The 23,225-nt window shown below is 41.6% G+C and overlaps 1 protein-coding gene across 1 annotated transcript in view; it reads right to left on the reverse strand.

Moving 5' to 3' along the window:
* NELL2 (neural EGFL like 2) overlaps positions 1 to 23,225 on the reverse strand; it is a gene marked incomplete in the record, with an annotated part of 447,509 nt that overhangs the window by 219,993 nt on the left and 204,291 nt on the right. The window contains 1 exon segment of the mRNA XM_073619952.1: positions 1,821 to 1,909. Coding sequence (XP_073476053.1) covers positions 1,821 to 1,909 — 89 coding nt within the window.

Below are 23,225 nucleotides of genomic sequence, written 5' to 3' on the forward strand. Positions count from 1 at the left end.
AGCAAGTTCCAAATCTAAAGTCCGTCAGATTTGCGACTGGAACAGTCCGCTGAAGGTCCGGTGAAGCCCACACACGATTGGGTTGTCTGTCGGACCAGTTCGGTAGAAAAGTCCGACCGTGTGCACGCGGCATTAGAATGGCCCAGTCAAAGTCCAGACCCAAATACAATTGAGAATCTGTGGCAAGACTTGAAAATGGTCTCCATCCAATCTGACAGAGCTTGAGCTATTTTGATAAGAATGGGCAAAAATATCACTCTAGATGTGCAAAGCTGGTAGAGACATACCCAAAAAGACTTGCAGCTGTCATTGCAGTAAATGGTGGTTCTATAAAGCATTGACTCAGGGGGACTAAATACAAATGCATGCCACACTTATCAGATATATTCTTTGTAAAAAATGTGAAAACCATTTATCATTTTCCTTCCACTTCACAATTACGTGCTACTTTGTGTTGGTCTATCACATAAAATCCCAATAAAATACATTTACATTTTTGGTTGTAACATGACAAAATGTGGAAAATTTCAAGGGGTGTGAATACTTTTTCAAGGCACTGTACATATACACGTTGGAGGCACTAGCTTGCAAGAATGTGGACAACACAGTGGCTAAGTGGTTAGCACTTCAGCACTAGTGTTGTTGGTTTGAATCCCAACCACAAAACTACTTACCTGGAGTTTGCATGTTCTCCCTGTGCGGGTTTCCTCTGGCTACTCTGGTTTCCTCCCACATTCCAAAGACATGCTGGTAAGTTAATTGGCTCCTTTTTAAATTGATCCTAATATGTGTATGTAGGAGTGTGAGTTAGGGGCCTTAGATTATAAGCTTCTTGAGGACAGGGACTAATGTAAAATGTATAATATATAGAGTGCTGCATAAATTGATGGAGCTATGCCTGTAATAAAAAAAAAAAAAATGTGTGTCATGGTAAAGGGCTCCTGGGTTGATAACTGATATGGAGGAAACAAACTTGTTGTTTTCTCAGAATGTTAATAAATCCTCATATGGGTCCTGGAGCTCAGGGGTTTTTGGGTGGAAAGACACCTCCTTTCTTATGTCCACATCTTATCAGATAGGCAGACCTTTGTACTAGTCTCAGCTGTGCTCAGGCCTCTATACTGTATATGTCCACTGACATGCTCATGGCTCTTTCTATTGCGCTCTCTGCTGGGGGAGCCTGCTGCTGGGTGAAAAGCTGAGTGCTGGCAGAACACTAATAAGGTACAATTTCTGCCTGTTTATTTTGCGGTACCCCATTAGTCAGTAGCTGATCTGAGTTAAGTTAGTTGCTTGGACAAACAGATGAGTCAGCATAATTAAACTGCATAGTACAAAATAACCGTCTCTTTTCCAAAATAGAAAAACACACATGTACAAGCACCTAAACGTGTACTTTTGTCATACAATTAAGGTAATGTCCCCCTGACTAATGTCATTTATATTACCATGAGCTACAAACCCTCCTTGTAGATTCACACACCCTTGTAAGTGACTTGATTGAACCAAATCAGTAGTCAGATCATGCAAGGGTAAACATGTGGGTGATATATGTTGTATACGAGCATCTTAAGTGCTTGCTTGAAAAATCTCTGCAGCCAGTAAAGGAGGGTGTGCTTTTTCTCCATAGAAAATTGAACTATCCTTTCACTGCATGAGTGCTTTACAATTATACTTACATAAAAATGCCTTTATAGGCAACATAATGCATGTTAAAACATTTTTGCAGATGAAATATATTGATATTACAAATACACATCTACTGTCTCATAGAAAGGATGGGCCTATTGCCTGAATAACACAATGAAGCAGCAGCTTACCCTGCATTCAAAGAGTATACACACTCCAGAAGAATAGGTGGTTTGCCTTTCTCCTTCAAAATACAGCTGGCCTTGGTATACACACGCAGCTAAGAAAAGATGGAGATACAAAGAGGTATAGCATTATTCAGAAAGTCAATCACTTTTTTTTTACTGCATAAATATGAACAGTAGCTTCAACATAACATATTTAAATCTCAGCAAATGTCCTGATATTTAAAGCTGAACTTCTTGTAGATATAAATAGGACTGCTGTTCGAAATCACGGGCCCTGAACAGCCTACCTGACAGCACCCCCCACACCCGCCCCCCCCCCCCCCCCCCCCCCCGAAAATATCAAAATTGTATTTTTCTCAAACAATACACTAAGATTATTATTAGGAGGACACACACTGTCTTTATTTAGAAAAAGGGACAGGAAAATGACATTTACTGGCCACTCCCTCACCCGTGTGCCCGCAGCAGCTGGTAGGGCTAGGGGGGGCACATAGAGGAAATCAGATGTGGGTAGGACAGGTAGGATGATCGGTGCAGAAGGGGTGCAATTACAGGAACGATGCCAGTGTCTCTCCCTGCAGCATCTGAATGCAGGCTGGAGGTGAGGGGAAGAAACCGGCTTTCAGCTGCTGCAGGGAGAGACACACAGAGCATTGTTTGTAATTGCACCAATCATACTCCCTGTCCTGCCCACATCTCATTCCCCCTGCTGCCCAGGCCCCTTTCAGCGGCCCTGGATATAAAAGACATTGTTACAGCTCTATAACCATTAAATCTTTTTTTAATTTTTTTTTTTTAATGCAAGTACCTGACATTTACAAGGTACCAGCCCCTTGCAGTGCCTGTACCGCAAGGCTGGAGTGTGAAAGGAAGAAACAATGCAAGGAGCCAATCAATCAATTCATGTGCTGAACGGAAGCAGTTTGACGGAGAAAAAGCAGAGAGACAAAGCTCATCACTGTGCTGCTTCTCCTTTCACTGTTCAGTTACAGGCTGGGCCAATCCAGGACAACTTGGGCTCAATTTAAGTGGGTTGAATGATGCTGGCCATCAGACTGGGGAAATCTAGTGGTAGAAAAATGTACTGACAGGGAAATCTCAAACAAAAGCTTTTTTTATCTTTTAAATGTGTTATTCATTTTTAATATGTTATTTTTGAATGGAGTTGTTTTAAATTGTAGTGAATGTGAACTTAAAGGATAGGTCTATATATAATATTTAATAAAAATAATACCTGCATATAAGACACCCTAAACACCTGCATCCCTAAAAACCATTCAGTTGTCTCAGTCACAGAATTTTTCCATGTAGCCTCTTTAAAACAATACTTTTTTTTTCAAAAAGTCCACAAATTGGTAAAGTGGCTTTAAAAGACTAATAACACTTCACATGTGCCAATATCTCAGTTTAAGGTGGGTTTCTCTGTCACATACAGTCAGAGCAGGTAATAGGTCTTGTTACACAAGTCACTACAGAATCCTTCCAACTCTGGTTTGTGAGATGTGGATGATAATCGAAGGTGACAGCATGGAACGAACATTTCTCTATTATGTGAATTTGTCTACTTCAAGATTGTTTTGGACTACCTGGCTGTGCCACAGCACTACTGGAACAACGTGGACAGATATGACAAAAGTTCAAATGTTTAAATGTGTAGAGCAACACAGTTTGAAGAAAACCCTAGCAAACTCCAAAACGTCAATCTTTAGTGTGAAGCTAAAGTCAAAAACAAGAATTACATACTGTATATGCTTTAGGTTTTAATACACAACAGTTTAACCCAGTTTCTTTAAAATTCTGTGTACATTTAATTCCCAAGAATAGCTTATAAGCATATAAAAATAAGGGACGCGTTAGCCACCCTGCAATACCGTCTGGTCCACTGACACCTTCGGTTCCTGCTATAGACCCAAGTCACTTCTCGTTATTGCTGTTGCGTTGATATGCTTGTATACCACGTTTCTATGTGAGTATAATCATTGCTGTTTTACCTTTATTAAAATTATTTTTGGCAATGCACAAGGTCGGTGCGCTCTCCCTTCTTTTATACGTTTCAATTCCAAGGACACCAATTGTTCTGAGGAGGGTGGCAAGACCATTGACATTCCATACAAAAGGGCTGATTGCACCACACACTTCTAGACCCAGCACCCAAGCGCAGGGGAATTGTTTTGTAGCTTAGAATTATTCCAGAGATTCCCATCTGCATCTTTATTCCTTCAATGCATTTGTCTACAATTCATTCAGCTCTCTTAATACCTTCCTTTGCAATCATCTACTCAGTCATGCTGAAAGCAGGGAGTAAGTAATGGTGATGGCAAAGGATGAGCCTGAGAGGAAGGACACATCCTGGCATCCTTATAGACAAGCATGTTCCTCCTTGCTGGCCACTGGATGCTACAGAATTTAATTCTGCTGATCAGTTGCTTTATTACTGTTCCAGAAGCAGGCCTGATAATGTAATCAAGCAACTGATGGGCAGACTGCATCGTTAGCGTCAACACTATTCAGCGGCCAGCACCCTCCCTGGAACATGCACATCTAAAGAACATCCAGGGATGGGTTTTAACTTTTGCAATGAGCAGGAAGCTTACGTATTACCTTCCAGCTGGCTGTTATAAAAAATCAGGAAATGCTAAAAAAAAAAAAAAAAAAAAACCCCACACAGTAGATGCAACTACAGGGATGGACTGAGGGTATGCACTCATTTTCAAAGTAAGAAAAAATATTTTAACAATAGTAGCACATTTTGAATACGTAATTCAATAGCCTGCCTGCTCATATGCTTAATGATGCTTAAGTTCCAGTGCTTAAGTAAGGAACTGCTTAAGTTCCAGTTTAACGTAATAAAGTGACTTTAGCACTCTTAACTCCATAACATGGTGTTAGGAGTAGAGTTGTGCAGTGTGCATCGCATACTAGCACATTGTATGAAATTTACCTGAAAACTAAGTATTCCAGCGATGTGATGTCATTGCTGGAGACCGCTTCTATCTTTACCTGTCTTACTTCCCTGTTTTTGGACTCCGGCTCTGTGACTGGCCGGAGCCGTGATGACGTTACTCCCGCACATGCGGGCAGGAGTCGCTGTTCACAACACAGGGCTCTGAAGGAACAGCACGGGTGGCCATTCAGAGTGTATGCACCATTAATGTCACTGGCTGCATGCACAGTAAATATCTCCTCAACGGTATACATTTAGGCGATATTTACACTACCTTTAGGTAGGCCTTATACCAGTGATTGCATCGGAGCACTAATGTATTCCAATAAATTGCACAGAATTAGATCTGTCTGGGATCAAAAACGAAAAAAAAAAAAAAAAAAAAAGTTTGGCAATACAACTGACAGTGATCAAAAACAGGTCAACGACAATGGTTTAAGAGAAAACACGATTTATGTGAAAAAACAGCCTAACCAGAGGCCTGACTTGAGCCTTATTAATATGCTGTAACATCAACTGAAGTGGACTGTTCGAGACCGCATTAAAATAATACCGCCTAATCATATCAGTTTGATCAGCAGTTACAGAAAGCATATGCTTGATCTTAGTGCCAATAAATAAGGTTCCACTATTTACTACTATTACAGGTTACATGCTTTGCTCAATTGTGTTAATAGTTTAAAGTACATTTTTTTTTTTTACATAAAATATGGTTATGCAAAAAAAGTGTTTGTTAAATATGATTGTCTATTAAGGCAGCCCATACACTGTGCAAATTTCTTTCCTGCAGCCACGAGTTGCAAGAAAGAAATTAGCATGAATCCCCCCATCAACACATACAGTGCTGACAGGGGAATCCCTCCCTCTGAGCAATGGTCTGCTCCCAGTGGGGATGGGCTGGGGAAGCCATCTCCGCCGAGAGAAGATAGTGATTATCGCTAACGGCTATAGTAACTTTTAGCCATAAATCGTAAAATAATCCGGCAGGCTGGTTGTAAATTCAGCCTGCCCAACTGGCTGAGATTCAAACCGCGTATGGCCGACCTAAGTGGGAATAAAGTGTTAGGCGCAATCAGCAACCTGCAGGTCTGCACAGCAGGTCTATAAAAGAAAGCCCAGCTGTGGCCACCTGCTATATACCCCAATACTATCAATACTAGTCAGTAAGACGACCAGTCAATCTTAGAAACCTAGAGACAGATAGAGGATGCAGGAGAGGGTGGATTGTAGTTCAAGTTTTTAATGACATATCAAAATTTGCATAATAGAATAGCAACTGGATGCTACTGTTTTGCTTTTGCTGTTACCTGGATAAGGTAATTAAAAAAAAATAAAAAATTAGGTTCTTGTTTAATTTCTCTATAAAAAAAAATCTCACTGGGTGCTATTGGCAAAAACTTCAGTTTAGATTTCAGTTTAGATAACATTCTCTAGCAATTGTGGATCAGCCCCTATAGATACAATTTACCACTTCAATACCCACCCATAGTAATAAGACGTCTGCAGATGGGATCTCCCATCCTGGGCTGCGTCATAATGTCCTCAGCTTCACGCCGGCATAGAGGGCGCACGTGCCGTGTCACCGAGGAGCCGATGCGCGTGCCCGGCAGCCGCGATGTCCGCCGGACACCCGCGATCGCTTGTGACAGAGCAGGAACGTGGATCTGTGTGTGTAAACACACAGATCGACGTACTGTCAGGGGAGAGGAGACAGATCATGTGTTCCTAGTATATAGGAACACAGATTGGTCTCCTCCCCCAGTCAGTCCCATCCCCCACAGTTAGAATCACTCCCTTGATTCCCCCTAGTGTCAACTCCTTCCCTGCCAGTGACATATACAGTCATCAATGGTAATGATCCCAAAATAGTGTCAAAAGTGTCCGATCTGTCTGCCGCAATGTCGCAGTCCTGATAAAAATCGCAGTTCACCGTCATTGGTGCAATTACAAACAAAAAAAAAAATTATATAAAAATGCCATAAATCAATAACCTATTTTGTAGGCGCAATAACTTTTGCACAGACCAATCAATATGTGCTTGAGATTTTTTTTTCCAAAAATATGTAGAATACATATCGGCCTAAACTGAGGAAAAAAATAGTTAAAAAAAAAAATTGGGATATTTATTATAGCAAAAAGTAAAAAAAATGGTGTTTTTACAAAATTGTCGCTCTTTTTGTTTATAGCGCAAAAAATGAAAAACGCAGAGGTGATCTAATACCACCAAAAGAAAGCTCTATTTGTGTGAAAAAATTATCAAAATTTCATTTGGGTACACTGTTGCTTGACCGCGCATTCAGCGCTGTAACATTTTGTCAGTCAATATGTTACAGCGCTGAAAGTTGAAAATTGGCCTGGGCAGGAAGGGTGTGAAAGTGCCCGGTATTGAAATGGTTAAAAAAGTTTAAAAAAGTAAAAAAAAACAAAAAAAAAAAAAAACACTTTTGAAATATACATGCTATCCTGTGTTTGCACATAAACCACTGTCTTACATTTACTATGGTTTACTCTCCATCTGAAAAGATGTATAATGTTTATATTCACCACCATTAACGATGACTATTAACAGAAGTCAAGTAATTAGTTACACTTGTAGCTATTAATCTGCTGTTAACTTGCATGATGGAACAATTCAAAGAACATTAAGCCTGTAATGAAATCAGTGTCTGCATTTATAGGACTGTTAAACACATTTACTGATTAATCATTAATAAGAAAACTCTTGAATCCAGTCGACTGGGCAATTCAGGCCTTTTTTGTTAAAGCTTTTTACTAATAAAAATAATCTGGTGTATGCAATTCTAAATCAACAGCAACGTACCAATTTAGAGAGGTTTAGTAGGCATGTAGTATTGTGATTGTCACTGAATGAACTTAAAACACAAACTGCTATAAATGTTAACTTGTCATATATGTAGCACCCCCCTGACCCCTGAAGCATGGTGATTCCCCCAGATACAGGAATGGGCTGACATTTCACTTCAGGGTGTGGATTTACTTGGACAATATTGGTATGTAAACAGTTGTGCGCTAGTCACTTTAAGGTACAAAAAGTAATTTATTAACTCTTGTTCTCCTGGGAGAAAGCGTTACAGTGTTTAGGACACCCGTTACTGGCCTGCAGACTCAATAGCACAAAAAGAAGACCACCAGTACAGTAAAGAGCCTTTAAGCGAATTCCAGCAATCTGTACCTTCTTAGAAGCAGCGGTCTTCATTAGCAAGCAAATCTTTCCAGTAGCAGCAGCAGTATTCTCAATGATCCATTCTTGATGTTTTCCTAGACTCTCCATAAGTTCCTCACTCAGGACCTCATGTGGCAGAATCACCTCTGAGACTTCAGCTCAGACGGCATCTGCTCCTCTCCTGTCCTCAGCCAGGCTCCCAGACCACAGAGCCTCAAGCACCAGGACTCACTTGACAGGCAGACCTCTTCTACTCCAAGCACATGTGTAGGCCCCAGGCTCCAGGCATAATCCCTCAGCTGCTCCTCACACACCCACAACAGGACAGAGCTTGGGGGGGGGAATCACTCGGCCCTTCCCAAATATTTATACTCTTCTCCAGCATCAACATAACCAGAATAGGCTACAAGATTCCTGTAATGGCCAACACATCCACAACTGAAACAGTGGCTGTGTCTCGTTAACTGTCTTGCAAAAGTAGATCTTTGCACTCACATACCTTCAGTGGGCTTACCAACCTGTGGTTATCTGACAGCTGGCATAGGACAGCCCTCTGATTCTGGCTATGATTTGGTGAATTGCTGACCAAGTCTGTGAAGGGCTGGTTTTACTTGTGGCAGGCGGTGATGAATACTCTTTGCGGCAGTAGTTAGGCAGACTACGTCCAAAGCAGGCTCCACAGATTATGTAGCAGCAGTTTCAGTGGTCATGTCCAACCATGATGTAGAGCACAGTAGCAGACATGCCCTGGTGTCAGTAACAGTATATCTCAATTAGTGAATCTAGGTTCAGAAATCTTCCAATCCACTGAGGCATCGGAGTCATTGGATAGATTACATCCTGTCATACTTCTCTCTTACACCAACAGCAGCAATCCCTGCAGCACATGTAGCAAAATAGCTGTGCACACAGGCTGAGACTCCTCCTTCCCAGTAGTGCACCAAAAAACTTCTTGAGTCTGCTTTCAACCCACTCTATAGTGACAAATAACCAGCCTAAAACTATTGCATAAACCAAACAAAAACAAATACATATAGTTCTTCCACACCTTAGATTACAGCTGGAAACTCTGAGGCTTAAAAGGAGGTTGTTCTAACTTTCCCACAGAGCCAAACAAAATTTCTGGGCAACTGCAGTCCCTTGCTAGGGGTAACTTTAGCAAAAATAATGTCAAGCCCCATGTTGGGCTCCAAAAATGTAGAACCCCCCCAACCGCCAGAGACATGGTAGAACCTCTAGAGCAGGGAAGGCAACATTTCACCTCAGGGGTAGATCACTTAGGCAATGGTGGGACATGTAGACAGATGGTGCCAGTCACTTCTAGATGAATCAAAAGGGATTTTATTACTCAGTGCCTGGGAGAAAGGGTTGGAAATGCTCAGGATTTCAGCAGAACTCCGTCAGTTAACTGGTCACAGCACATAAGAGCCTTTAAGTCAAGACAGACACCCAGCAGATATGAACAGCAACAACCACATACTTATTCTCCAGGAGAGTCAACCAGCTCCTACTCATGAGGTTCCAGCATAAAAGCCCTGCAGACACTTCCAGTAGAATCCTCCTCTGGGACTCAAACCCGTATGCAGGAAGAACAGTCACTGGCCTCAGCTCCAGGCCTAAGCACATTCAAGCCCCTTCAGGCAGACAGGCTTAAAGAAGCAGCTCCAGCACATGCACCTTCCCCAGGCCAGAGTCTGGTAGGGAAGAGAGCTTGCACCAGCCAAGCCCACATTTTTATACCCATTTCCATAATGCACCACTGTCAAAGGAAACTCCTAGTATTGGGCTGGGAAAAGATATGCATATTCATAAACCAGACCTACTGTGTGATATCACACTAATGCTAAAGCTGACAGTGCATCCTACAGACAGAAGAGAGAAAGGACAGCTAAGCTGGACTTTTGGGAAGCTGACTACACAGACTACAAATTGGCATTAGCCAACTACAGCCATGAAACACTAAATTTAAAGACACTCCTGCTTAATGCAGGGTGGTTAGATTTATAATTTATGGGCATCGATTGAAAAGGGAAATTCAATCTTGGGATCTATATTACATGCCCAAAATAATGTCCCACTTTACTAATACAGCTGCACACATTCAGGGCTGTTGAATCATGGTAAGGTTACTTACCCAACAGATGACTATTAGAGAAAAAAAAATGACTGCAGCAGGTCTCTTTCCTCAGTCAAATTTCCTCTGTCTGTTGATTTGACAATAAAGGAGCAGCATCACATGAGGTTCTCCCTGACCCGTGCTCCCCAGATGCTGGGAGATTTTGACGTCACTTCCCGCCTAGTGAGGGTGAGGCTTGGAACACACGCGGCGTGCGAGTGAGGCATGGAACACACGCGGCGTAGGAGATACACAGGGGAACGCACATACCAGCATTCCGGACCCCGCATACACGGCTGGAATAGCTTGGCGCCGGCTTATGGGTACAGAAATATGTGAGTGCAATAGTCTTTTTATACCTTTTTATAAATAAGTTTAGACATACTATACCACGATGGCCATTTATTCTCCATAAGAACTGGTAGTCTGAAGAGGGTGCAGATTGATCCATCGTGTGGAGTGGTTATCCAACTAATGAACCAAAAGGCGCACATTCACCTGTATCTGGTGAGTGGCCAATCTATAAGTGGTGGTGGAATCACAAAAGGGTGATACTTAGTTGCACAAATAAGAGATGAATCCATAGGAACCGGCTTATCACTCACTAAGGCGACTTATCTGGGACTTGTCAGTCACTTGGAATCACTCACTGCACTGAGTATATTGAACTTTTTACTAAAATTATATATTGAATGGTTATCTATGTCACAATAGTTATTTATATATTTTTTTTTATGCGGGTCTTTACGGTTTAGGACACGCATTCTTCATATGTTTTACATTTGGAATCTCCTAAATGTTTAGATTAAATGTTATGTGCCTGCCCTGAGAGTTGTGCTGTGTTAGACCAACAATTTTATTGGGGTTTTTTTGTTTTGTTTTTAATGGATTTATGCTTGCTCGGTTGTGGCAATTTGACATGTTTTATCCATGTATGGCCATTAGCTTTTGGAATGCTATAAACAGTACCTCTTCAGAGAAATCATATTTTTCTAAAACTGCACTGGTGTTGTGTGTTAAATGGTTAGTTTAAATGCAAATAGTGCTTAGCTGAGTTCTTTGACTGTTACAAAGAAATGGTCATAGACAGGTGCAGATTGATCTAACAGAAGTGGCTATGCTTGCACAACAGTAATTACTACAATGCCTTTGAAAGAGCTGTAGCAGCACAACTAGGTATGTGTTTCATGTTTGATTTCTTAACACAGCTTCATGAATCTTGAGTAGGGAAAAAAGCAGCAAATGTACTTTGCATACTAGCAATAAATAGAACTGTGAGCTTCTACAGGGTTCAAGTGGCAAATTACACCTATAGAGGCTATTAACCAACAAAAATTGCTAGTCTAAACTGGCATATTCCAGATTTATTGTCTATAAACTTTTTAATCTAAAGGCCCAAAAAAGAAAATGGTTACTCTCCTGGGACCCAAGAATATAATTTTTTGTGTTCAAAGATATTGAAGAAAACACCACAGTGTACAAGCATTACAAAATCTAAATTGTATAACAATTTGGTACACACAGAAGTAGTTAGAAACATATTTGAAAGGTTTCATTCGTTATACTTCTGGTAATATAGCAGAATATACAGAAATATAGAGCGTGATGTAACCAACTCAAGAATATAATTTTTACCAAAATGTTAGCAAAGCCATGCAAAGACAAATAACTGGGCCCAAATTGTCATTATTTTATGGGGCCACCATTATTTTCCAGCACTGCCTTAACCCTCTTGGTCATGGAGTTCACCAGAGCTTCACAGGTTGCCACTGGAGTCCTGTTCTACTCCTCCATGACGACATCACAGAGCTGGTGGATGTTAGAGACCTTGCGCTCCTTCGCCTCCCCTGTGAGGATGCCCCACAGATGCTCAATAGGGTTCAGGTCTGGAGACATGCTTGGTCAGTCCATCACCTTTACCCTCTTCTTTAGCAAGGCAGTGGTTGTCTTGGAGGTGTATTAGGGGTCGCTATGTTGGAATACTGCCCTGCGGCCCAGTCTCCGAAGGCAGGGGGATCATGCTCTGCTTCAGTATGTCACAGTACATGTTGGCATTCATGGTTCCCTCAATGAACTGTAGCTCCCCAGTGCCGGCAGCTCTCCTGCAGGCCTAGACCATGACACTCCCACCACCATGCTTGACTGTAGGCAAAACACACGTCTTTGTACTCCTTAACTGGTTGCCGCTACATGCTTGACACCATCTGAACAAAATAAGTTTATCTTGGTCTCATCAAACCACAGGACATGGTTCGAGTAATCCATGTCTTTAGTCTGCTTGCCTTCAGCAAACTGTTTGTGGGCTTTCTTGTGCATCATCTTTAGAAGAAACTTCCTTCTGTGACGACAGCCATGCAGTGTTTGATGCAGTGTGCGGCGTATGGTCTGAACACTGACAGGGTGACCCCCCCACCCCTTCAACCTCTGCAGTAATGCTGGCAGCACTCATATGTCCATTTCCCAAAAACAACCTCTGGATATGACGCTAAGAACGAGCACTCAACTTTTTTGGTCGACCATGTCGAAGCCTGTTCTGAGTGGAACCTGTCCTGGTAAACCGCTGTGTGGTCTTGGCCACCGTGCTGCAGCTCAGTTTCAGGGTCTGGCAATCTACTTATAGCCTAGGCCATCTTAATGTAGAGCAACAAATTTTTCTTTTCAGATCCTCAGGGAGTTTTTGCCATGAGGTGCCATGTTGAACTTCCAGTGACCAGTAAGAGAGTGAGAGCGAAAACACCAAATTTAACACACCTGCTCCCAATTCACACCTGAGACCTTGTAACACCGAGTCACATGGCAACAGGGAGGGAAAATGGCTAATTGGGCCCAATTTGGACATTTGCACTTAAAGGTGTACTCACTTTTGTTGCCAGTGGTTTAGACAATGGCTGTGTGTTGAGTTATTTTGGGGGGACAGCAAATTTACACTGTTATACAAGCTGTACACTCACTACTTTACATTGTAGCAAAGTGTCATTTCTTCAGTGTTGTCACATGAAAAGATATAATAAAATATGAGGGGTGTATTCACTTTTGTGAGATACTGTATATTGCTCTCTCCTGCATTATTGCTATTGGCTGTTTTTACTTTACTTACTCTTGATGCTAATTTGCAGGGAGATAGGCATTGACTATGATCTAATACCATTTGCTGACCAAATTTAGGAAAAGTGCTGGTATTAGTGACTTACACCGAAATCTTTATAATTCATAGAAGACCTAAAGTGACTACTCAAACCACACAACACAAGCTACTGAGTTTTATTGATTTCATACTTAGTTACTAAGCTACAAACTGCTGCATACTGTAGGTTGCTGATGTTTGAAAAACTTAGCTGACTGAATCACATTGTAAAGATTAGGGATGGGCCGAACACACCCGGTTCGGTTCGTACCAGAACATACTGAACAGGCAAAAAATTCGGCAGAACACACGAACGCCGTTAAAGTCTATGGGACACAAACATGAATAATCAAAAGTGCTCATTTTAAAGACTTATATGCAAGTTATTGTCATAAAAAGTGTTTGGGGACCTGGGTCCTGCCCCAGGGACATGTATCGATGCAAAAAAAAGTTTTAAAAAACTGAGCAGTGATTTTAATAATGCTTAAAGTGAAACAATAAAAGTGAAATATTCCTTTAAATTTCGTATCTGGGGGGGTGTCTATAGTATATTAAATAAATGTAGCGCTAAATCAACTAGTATAAGTAATAAATGTGCACGTGCATATAATGTCCCAAATAATGCCGTGTGGCTGTCAACACAAAAGTCCACAATCAGGGTAAATGAACCATGGGGCAATACATGCAACTTCTCAACGATGTACTCAGAAGTCTTCAAGGTAAGTAGAAGGATGGAATACGCTTACCAGCTGTGTTGGATTCTATTGCCATAAGCATAGAATCAGTAAGACTTTGTGCCACCAAGGGCAGAAACATGAGGTGATGGAGGCAAGGGTAGAGCCTCTATGGTGGAGGCAAGGGTAGAGCCTCTCTCGGCTATGGATGTCCCTTCTGGTCCACTAGAACTGGGTCAAAGATGATTTCCACAGATCAATAGTTCCTTCAATCCAGAAGATGGTGAGTGTGGGTCCGGGGCCTCAGAGTTTCAAACTGTGTTACTGTGCGCTCATCACAAACCTGAATAGTAGGATCCCAGGTTACACAAATACGGCTAAATGACACAAAATAGGGACATCCACCCCTTCCTGCTTCCTGCTTCAAGTAGATCTTCTATCTGCAGGAACAGTCAGCAGAGCTAGGGCTGTTTAGAGTTACAGAGGAAGTCTAGCGCTAGAATTATTGCTCTCGCTCTAACGTTTGTGGTGATACCTGATACCTATAGTATGCCTGTAAAGTGGCACATTTTTCCTATGTTTGGAACAGTCCCTGGACAAAATGACATTTCTAAAGGGAAAAAAAGTCATTTAAAAGTACTCGCAGCTATAATGAATTGTCGGTCCCGGCAATACAGATAAAAGTCATTGAAAAAAACGGCATGGGATCCCCCTAGTCCATTACCAGGCCCTTCAGGTCTGGTGTGGATATTAAGGGGAACCCCCCGCCAGAATTAAAAAAAAAAAAAAATGGCCTGGGGGTCCCCCTCAAAATCCATACCAGACCCTTCAGGTCTCAACCTGGCAGGCCACAGGAAAAGAGGGGAGACAAGAGAGCGCCCCCCTCCTGAACCACACCAGGCCACATGCCCTGCCACATGCCCTCAACATGGGGAGGGTGCTTTGGGGTAGCCCCCCAAAGCACCTTGTCCCCATGTAGATGGGGACAAGGGCCTCATCCCCACAACCCTTGCCCGATGGTTGTGAGGGTCTGCGGGTGGGGGGCTTATAGGAATCTGGTAGCCACCTTTAACAAGGGGACCCCTAGATCCTGGCCTCCCCCCGTGTGAAATGGTAACGGGGTACAAATGTACCCCTACCATTTCACAAAAACAGTGTCAAAATGGTACAAAAGACAAGACACAGCTTGGGACAAGTTCTTTATTAAAAAATAAAAATGTCCCACAAGAGAAGATGAATGTCCCATTCATCTTCTCTCGCTCCGCCGATGGACCGAAAAAGAAAAAAAAAAACAAAAAAAAAAAAACACAAGGCCGCAACCCACCCGCCGTATGACACATCTTCACTTTGATAGTTCTTATATAACTGAGGGTGGGGACACATGGTGGACTTCATGGGACATTTTTATTTTTTTTTATTTTTTAATAAAGGACTTGTCCCAAACTATATCATTTGTACCCCTTTACCATTTCACACAGGGGGGAGGCTGGGATCTGGGGGTCCCCTTGATAAGCCCCCCACCCGCAGACCCCCACAACCACCGGGCAAGAGATGTGGGGATGAGGCCCTTGCCCCCATAACATGGGGAGACAAGGTGCTTTGGGGGGCTACCCCAAAGCACCCTCCCCATGTTGAGGGCATGTGACCTGGTACCGTTCAGGAGGGGGGGGCGCTCTCTCATCCCCCCTCTTTTCCTGCGGCCTGCCAGGTTGCATGCTCGGATAAGGGTCTGGTATGGATTTTGACGGGGACCCCCACGCCATTTTTTTTACATTTTGGTTTGGGGTTCCCCTTAATAGTCATACCAGACCCAAAGGGCCTGGTAATAGACTGGGGGGAACCCATGCCGTTTTTTTCAATGACATGTATCTGTATTGCCGGGACCGACAATTCATCATAGCTGCGAGTACTTTTAAATGACTTTTTTCCTTTAGAAATGTTATTTTGTGCAGGGACTGTTCTAAACATGGGAAAAATGTGCCACTTTACAGGCATACTATAGACACCCCCCAGGTACGAAATTTAAAGGAATATTTCACTTTTATTGTTTCACTTTAAGCATTATTAAAATCACTGCTCCTGAAAAAATGTCCGTTTCTTGATACATGTCTTCTGGGGCAGGACCCAGGTCCCCAAACACTTTATGACAATAACTTGCATGTAAGCCTTTAAAATGAACACTTGATTTTTCATGTTAATGTCCCATAGACTTTAATGGTGTTCCGGCGGCTTTCAAATTTGCCCCGAACACTGCATATTGTTCAGTGTTCTGCAGATCATCCGAACAACCAAAGTTCGGCCCGAACTTATGCTCGGGCCAAACCGTTCGCCCATCCCTAGTAAAGATACACATACAGTATCTCCACTGCCAATAAAAATCTCTGCATTCAAATAAACAATTACTCTTTGGGGAAAAAAAAAAAAACCTAAAAGCATAGCACACTCTGATCCTTGGGAGCACTCTGCACATGCTCAGTTTGGTGTGTATTGCTACAGAGGTTTTGGGGGTTTTTTGTTTTTTCTGGGAGGGTGCATGTGAGCACAGGGATAATCAATTCTGTCCAGGCAAAGAGTTAGGGGTCAATCAGCCTCACAGGACAGTCAGGGGAGAATGAAAACTCCTCCTACAAGCTTTAACCAGTGCTCGGCTGAACACTGATAGGAGTCACAAGACTGCTATATACTGCTGATGAGAAATGGTATTTAGCAGTTTATATTTACTAAAATAATTGCATCTCCATGTTCTGTGTACTGTGGGAGACCAGATATGGTGAATGCAGGGTCCTGGGTTTAGCAACACTTTAAATATAGGCATTGCACATCAGAATCTATAGGGCAACACATATAATTGCAGAAGTCACTTTTGCACTTTATTTTTTTTATTCTCCCTATTTTAAAATATTCTGCACAGAAGAAAAGTCACTCACTTTATGCACTTTGCGCTGTTCCTCACAATAAAAAGGAAAAGACACTTTCTATATCACCATTCCGAGGGGATCCGACATTTGGGCCCATCCCCCCACCAAGACTTTTAATTATATCTACTTGCGATCTATATGCAATTTGCACATGTGCACACTGCCATTTCTTTGCATCTAGCACTTTGTCATTTTCAACTATGATGAATTTTGTAGCACATCATCACTTTTATATCTAATTATGTATGGATTTTAGTTTACACTAATAGTATAACATTTATTTATATTTACTTATCAACTAGCGATTATACTCAACAGCGCAGCACTATATACAATTTATTTATCTTTTTTTTGCTGTTATGGAGTAACCCTTCAGTGCTTTGCAGAAGTTAAAGAGTTAATCTATTTAGTAGCGCGGGAATATCTACCACATTTTTTATTCTAGCACATATAAAGACTTCTGTGGCAATATGACCACGATAGGAACAGGAAGAACCATGATAATTTACTCATTTAGTGCTGCTACTATGGATCACTGGATTTGAGAAAGCAAATATGACTAATGTCCAGTATTCAATATGCATTTATAGCTAGTCCTATACTATTGCACCATGCCTGCTCAATATCCTTCATGGAATAATCATCCATTTGAACTTTAAAGCACCTCACAAAGCTGTCAGCATATTTTGATAAATATTTTCCTCCCTGTATAGAAATTGAAAACTACAGGTGGATAAACTCATAAAAAACATTCTGTCATAAAAAGAATGTAGTGATATCTCTTCTTGTACTTCACTCCAGGTTCCTCTATCTTCATTCTGAGCTAGTCTAATAGACGCTCTCCCGAGTATAGTAGATAAAGAAATCTGTAAGCTTTTACTGCCTGTGACAACGTGTATGTGTGATAGTGGATTTGCCAATATTATGAGTACAACTAGGAGAAACAGTCATGATGTCAGCAGACATTCACTGTGAATTTTTTATCACTGACACCTAATTATAGCAAACATATTAGAGAAAATGTACAGCAATAGGTCTCATTAGATGTACAGTCTTTAATTTTTGCATATGAATTACCCTTTTCATTAACCACTTAAGGACCAGGCTTATTTCTGATATTTGTTGTTTACAAGTTAAAATCAGTATTTTTTGCTAGAAAAATTACTTAGAACCCCTAAACATTTATACATACACATATATATGTTAGCCCAATTTTGTTGTATATCGTGAAAGATGATGTTATGCTGAGTAAATTGATACCCAACATGTCATGCTTTAAAATTGCGCACGCTCTGGGAATGGCAACAAACTATGGTACGTAATCTCCATAGGTGACGCTTTAAATATTTTTTTACAAGTAAACAGAGGAGGTCTAGTGCTAGAATTATTGCTCTCATTCTAATGATCACAGCGATACCTTACATGCGTTGTTTGAACACCGTTTACATATGGGGGCGCGACTTGCATATGCTTTTGCTTCTGCGCGTGAGCTCGGAGGGACAGGGCGCTTTTACTTTTTATTTTTACACTGTCCCTTAAAAAAAAAAAATAAATAAAAAATTGATCACGGTTATTGCTAAAAAAAAAAAAAAAAAAAAAAAAGCAGGACAGGGCCTCTTTAATGTGAGATCTGGGATCAAAAAAAACCTCAGATCTCACATTTACACAAAAGCAAAACATTTAATTTTACTATTACACAAAAAAAAAGGGAAGAACCACCACCGGAACCCAACACACTGCTTCTTACCCTCCTCTTTGGACCCTTATCACAGGGGTCAAATGAGCAATAAATGGAATGAACACCCTTGTTCGCGGTCATACATAATCGATCAGGTAAGGCAGATAAAACCGGATGTACACAGGTATCCCAATCTCCACGCTCCGTTCCCAGTAGTCACACCATTAGATCCACATAAGTATCATTCTTCCTACATATGTCCTATGCAGCCAGCACTCCATGTGAGCTTCTTTTTTTTAGTGGCTTCTCCCAGGAAATCATCATGGTTGGAGCAATTTCATTTCAACCGCAGGAATTGACTGATGAGAATGGATCTCAGTCAAGCTGGATGATGGCAGCTGCTGGTGCTGATAAATCCATATCGATCGGATTCCTTGAAGTAGGTGGAGGTAACAATCGCTCCTTCTATCACCTTAATTTTTAAATCCAGGAAGTGGATATCGCTTGCACTAGACTCGCGTTGAAGCTTAATGCCCCCATCATTGGCATTCAGACAAGTCATGAATTCATCAAGGAAGCACTGATCACCATTCCATATGAGGAGGACGTCATCTATATACCTTTTCCAGAGAACCAACTCTGGTCTGGGCCTACCATAAAGTCCTCCTCCCACTTGGCCATAAAGAGTTTGGCCATGCTAAGTGCGAACTTGGCGCCCATGGCCACACCTCTATCTTGCAGGTAGTAGGATCCTCCAAACCAGAAATAATTATAGCCCATGGCGAAATGGAGCAGCGATAAAATAAACTCATGCTGGACATCTAATCAGATCATCCAAACTGAGATAATATCTGACTGACTCACAATCGTGCAGATGCGACATAATAGTGTACAAAGATGACACATCTGCGGTTGCAAAGATGTAACAATCCTTCCACTCAATATCTGAGAAGATAAATAAACTTGCATAGTGTCCCGCAGAAACGAAAGGGTTTTCACCACCAACGGTTGAAAAAGATAGTCAATGTACTTACCCACCCTGGAAGAAACCGAATCAATACCACTAATGATCAGGCCTTCCAGGGGGGTGTACCGGATCCTTGTGCACCTTCAGGAGATCGTAGATAGTAACCCGAGGGGCTACCGGGACCAAAAAGAGCTTCTCTTTTTTAGAGAGAACATTCTTCCGGAAACCCTCTTCCAAGAGGGACACAAGTTCCTTAAAGCTCACCGTTGGGTTTCCTGTAAGTGACATAAGTGTCACTATCTGAAAGAATGAATGAATGAAAGACTTGTATAGCGCTACAAATGCGAACTGAATCGCCTCAAGGCCCTGAAAGGAGGTGGGACATTTCTGCTTTATATGCCTCCAAAAAAATAATAATATACCCCCCTTTGTCCACGGGGCGCATCACTATATCCTTTTGGCATTTCAGTGAGTCAAGGCCCTTTTTGAACATATGGTCACCCCTATTCTTCCTAAGCTGTAACTGCTCAAGGTCCTTAGTCACTAGGTCTTTAAAGACAGAAATAGAGGGGGGCAAATGACTGGGGGGGGGGAATGAAGACAGAGGCATTAGCCAGGAAGGTATTTTTTTATCTCAGAAGGACCACCAGTCCTCAAACGAAAGGGATTGGTTACCAGGTATGTTTTAATATTCATTTTGCAAACAAATTTCTGAATATCAATAAAGGTCTCAAATTTGTTCAACAATCGTGGAGGAACAAACTTGAGACCATGATTAAGCACATATTTCTCTTCATTGGAAATCACTGCTGTACTCAAATTAAAAAGGCCAGAATCCTTCAAACCCGCCTTCTTTTTTGAGCAGGGGGCTTTTTTGAGCGGGAGGCTCACATGGAGTGCTGGCTGCATAGGACATATGTAGGAAGGATGATATTTATGTAGATGTGACTACTGGGAACGAAGCGTGGAGATTGGGATACCTGTGTCCATCCTGTTTTATCTGCTTTACCTGATCAATTGTGGATGACCGCGAACAAGAGAGTGTTCATTCCATTTATTGCTCATTTGACACCTGTGATAAGAGTCCAAAGAGGAGGGTAAGAGGCAGTGAGTTTGGGTGCCAGTGGTAGTCATGTTTCCGCTCTCATTCTTCAAATATATCCCATGAAGTGTTCGGCCATTATTTACATCTGAGGACCGAAGGGTTTAAGGACATTTAATTTTGGGCGCTGCACCTATCTTTCTTTTCATACTTGTATTGTTGTTCATCAACATTGTGCTGGCTGCTGACTTTTAGATTTTTGTTTTATTGTAGGTTAATTAGTGCAGCAAACAACCATTATCACAAAAAAAGGGCCCTTTAAGGCCGGAGGGCAGAAGTGAGGTTTGATGTTGCTCCAGTCTTCCAAGGGCATAGAGTTGATTGGGGGCCATCTTGCCCTCAATCGACTTACCTCCCATCGCTCCAGGGGATGGGATCGTTTCCCCCATTACCAGCTCCGTGGTTACGACCGGAAAGGGGAGGGAGGGGGCTCTCCCGCTGCCTATAAAAGTGATCCCATGGCGAATCTGCCGCTGGGACCACTTTTATCAGATGCCGGATCGCCTGCTGTTGAAATATTTAACGTCAAAAGTAATAACGTACATTTACAGTTAGGCGGTCCGGAAGTGGTTAAACAATAAAGCAATTATGCAGAATTTGCAGATGATCTTGGATTACAGGAAACTTAATTATTAAGCCAATAAAGATAAAGCCAAAAAAACAATTTTTTTAATGTAAAAAAGGTATAAAACTATGAATTACCTATCAGCATATACATAAACAGCAATACACAAAGACAATATACACTTGAAAGTATCTGCAAACTGCCATTTTTTTTTAAACTTGACTCAGTTTGGCCTATCTAGAAATCAGAATTTTCAGCCTTTAAAACATTTGCAAATTTATGCAACTAAGACATTGGTTTTAAAATTAAATTAGAAAGGCTTATTTTCCTAACTGCTAGAGCATATGCCTGGGATTCCTCTTTTTGTGCATTGGTGAATACCCTCTATACAGTGTACGGCACATTAGAAAAGCTCCACATGACAGGTGTGCAGCTTCCACATACATTTGTAAATGTACACAACTATTGCTCTAAAATGAAAACCCGCAAAGACAGATTTTTCTTTGCTGATTGGCAGTTTGTTATTCGTGTACTGTAAAACATTACAGAAATGATCAACTGCCTTTAATGTGCAATAAACATGGTTTTAAAATAAAACAATATAAGTTGAAAATGTAACTATATTATAGACTGGTAGTGAGAAATGCCACTGAAAAAAAGTCTCCTTTCCTGTGATATTAAACAGGATTTTAAAAAGTGACTTAAACCACTTTAACCCCCTACCTGCCTAGGCCAATTTTTAGCTTTCAGTGCTGTCGCACTTTGAATGACAATTGCACGCAACACTGTACCCAAACTAAATTTGTCTCATTTTGTTCACACAAAGTGCTTTCATTTGGTGGCATTTAATCACCACTGGGTTTTTCATTTTTTTGCTAAAAAAAAAAAAAAAAAAAAAAAAAATGAATATGTGGGGGGGGGGGGACCCCAGTTTTTCTTTGTTTCTGTTATAAACTTTCTTTGTGAATTTAGCCCAAAATCTATTCTGCTACATTTCTTTGGTGAAAATAACCCAAATCAGTGTATATTATTTGGTCTGTAGGAAAGTTACACAGTACACAAAACTATGGTATATATATCTGAAAAGTGATCAAGTGCAGTACAGCTTCATCATAACAGGTGTGGCGGAGATACTGGTGACAGTACGAAAAAAAATGAAAACATTTGTGTTTCAATTTTTTTATTTACAATTTTTTTTTAACCACTTGCCTACCGGGCACTTATACCCCCTTCCTGCCCAAGCCATTTTTCAGCTTTCAGTGCTGTCACACTTTGAATGAAAATTGCGCGGTCATGCAACACTGTACCCAAACAAATTTTTTTATCATTTTCTTCGCACAAATAGAGCTTTCTTTGGGTGGTAATCACTGCTGTTTTTATTTTTTCCAAAAAAAAAAAAAAGGAAGAAGAAAACCAAAAATTTTGAAAAAAAAATTGTTTACTTTTTTTCTGTCAGTAAATTTTGTAACCAAGTAATTTTTCCCCTTCAGTGATGTACGCTGATGAGGCGGCACTGATAGGCTGAACTGGTGGGCATTGATGAGGCGGCACTTATGGGCACTGATTAGGTGGCACTGATGAGGAGGCACTAATATGCTGCACTTATGGGCACTGATATGTGGCCCTGATGAGCACTGATAGGCGGCACTGGTGGGCTTTGATAGGCGGCACGGATAGGCGGTACTGATGGGCACTGATGGGTGACACTGATGGGCATTACTGATGGGCATTGATTGACAGCAGTGATGGGCACTGATGGGCAGCACTGATTGCTGCCACTGATGGGCACTGATAGCTGGCATTGGTGGGCACTGATTTGTGACACTATTTTACAATATTGTAATCAGGGCACTGATTATCAGTGCCCCGATTACATTCTTAGCTGTCCCTTGAGGAGATTCCGCTGGTCGTCTCTTCTCTCCTCACACTCTGTCAGTGTGAGGCGAAGAGCGCCGATTATGGCACTTCCTTGTTTACACGTGACTGGCTGTGATTGGACGCAGCCGATCACATGGTTAAAGAGCCATGGACGCAGTTATTTCCAGAGATCAGGGTTGCGCCGTGTCCTAGCAACATGGCACGGCCACGATCGCCGCACTGTGCGCCCCACAGGGCAAGCAAAGTTCTGAGATGCCG

Source organism: Aquarana catesbeiana, linkage group LG03, assembly GCF_042186555.1.
Source record: "Aquarana catesbeiana isolate 2022-GZ linkage group LG03, ASM4218655v1, whole genome shotgun sequence".
In the NCBI taxonomy this organism is placed as follows: Eukaryota; Metazoa; Chordata; class Amphibia; order Anura; family Ranidae; genus Aquarana; species Aquarana catesbeiana.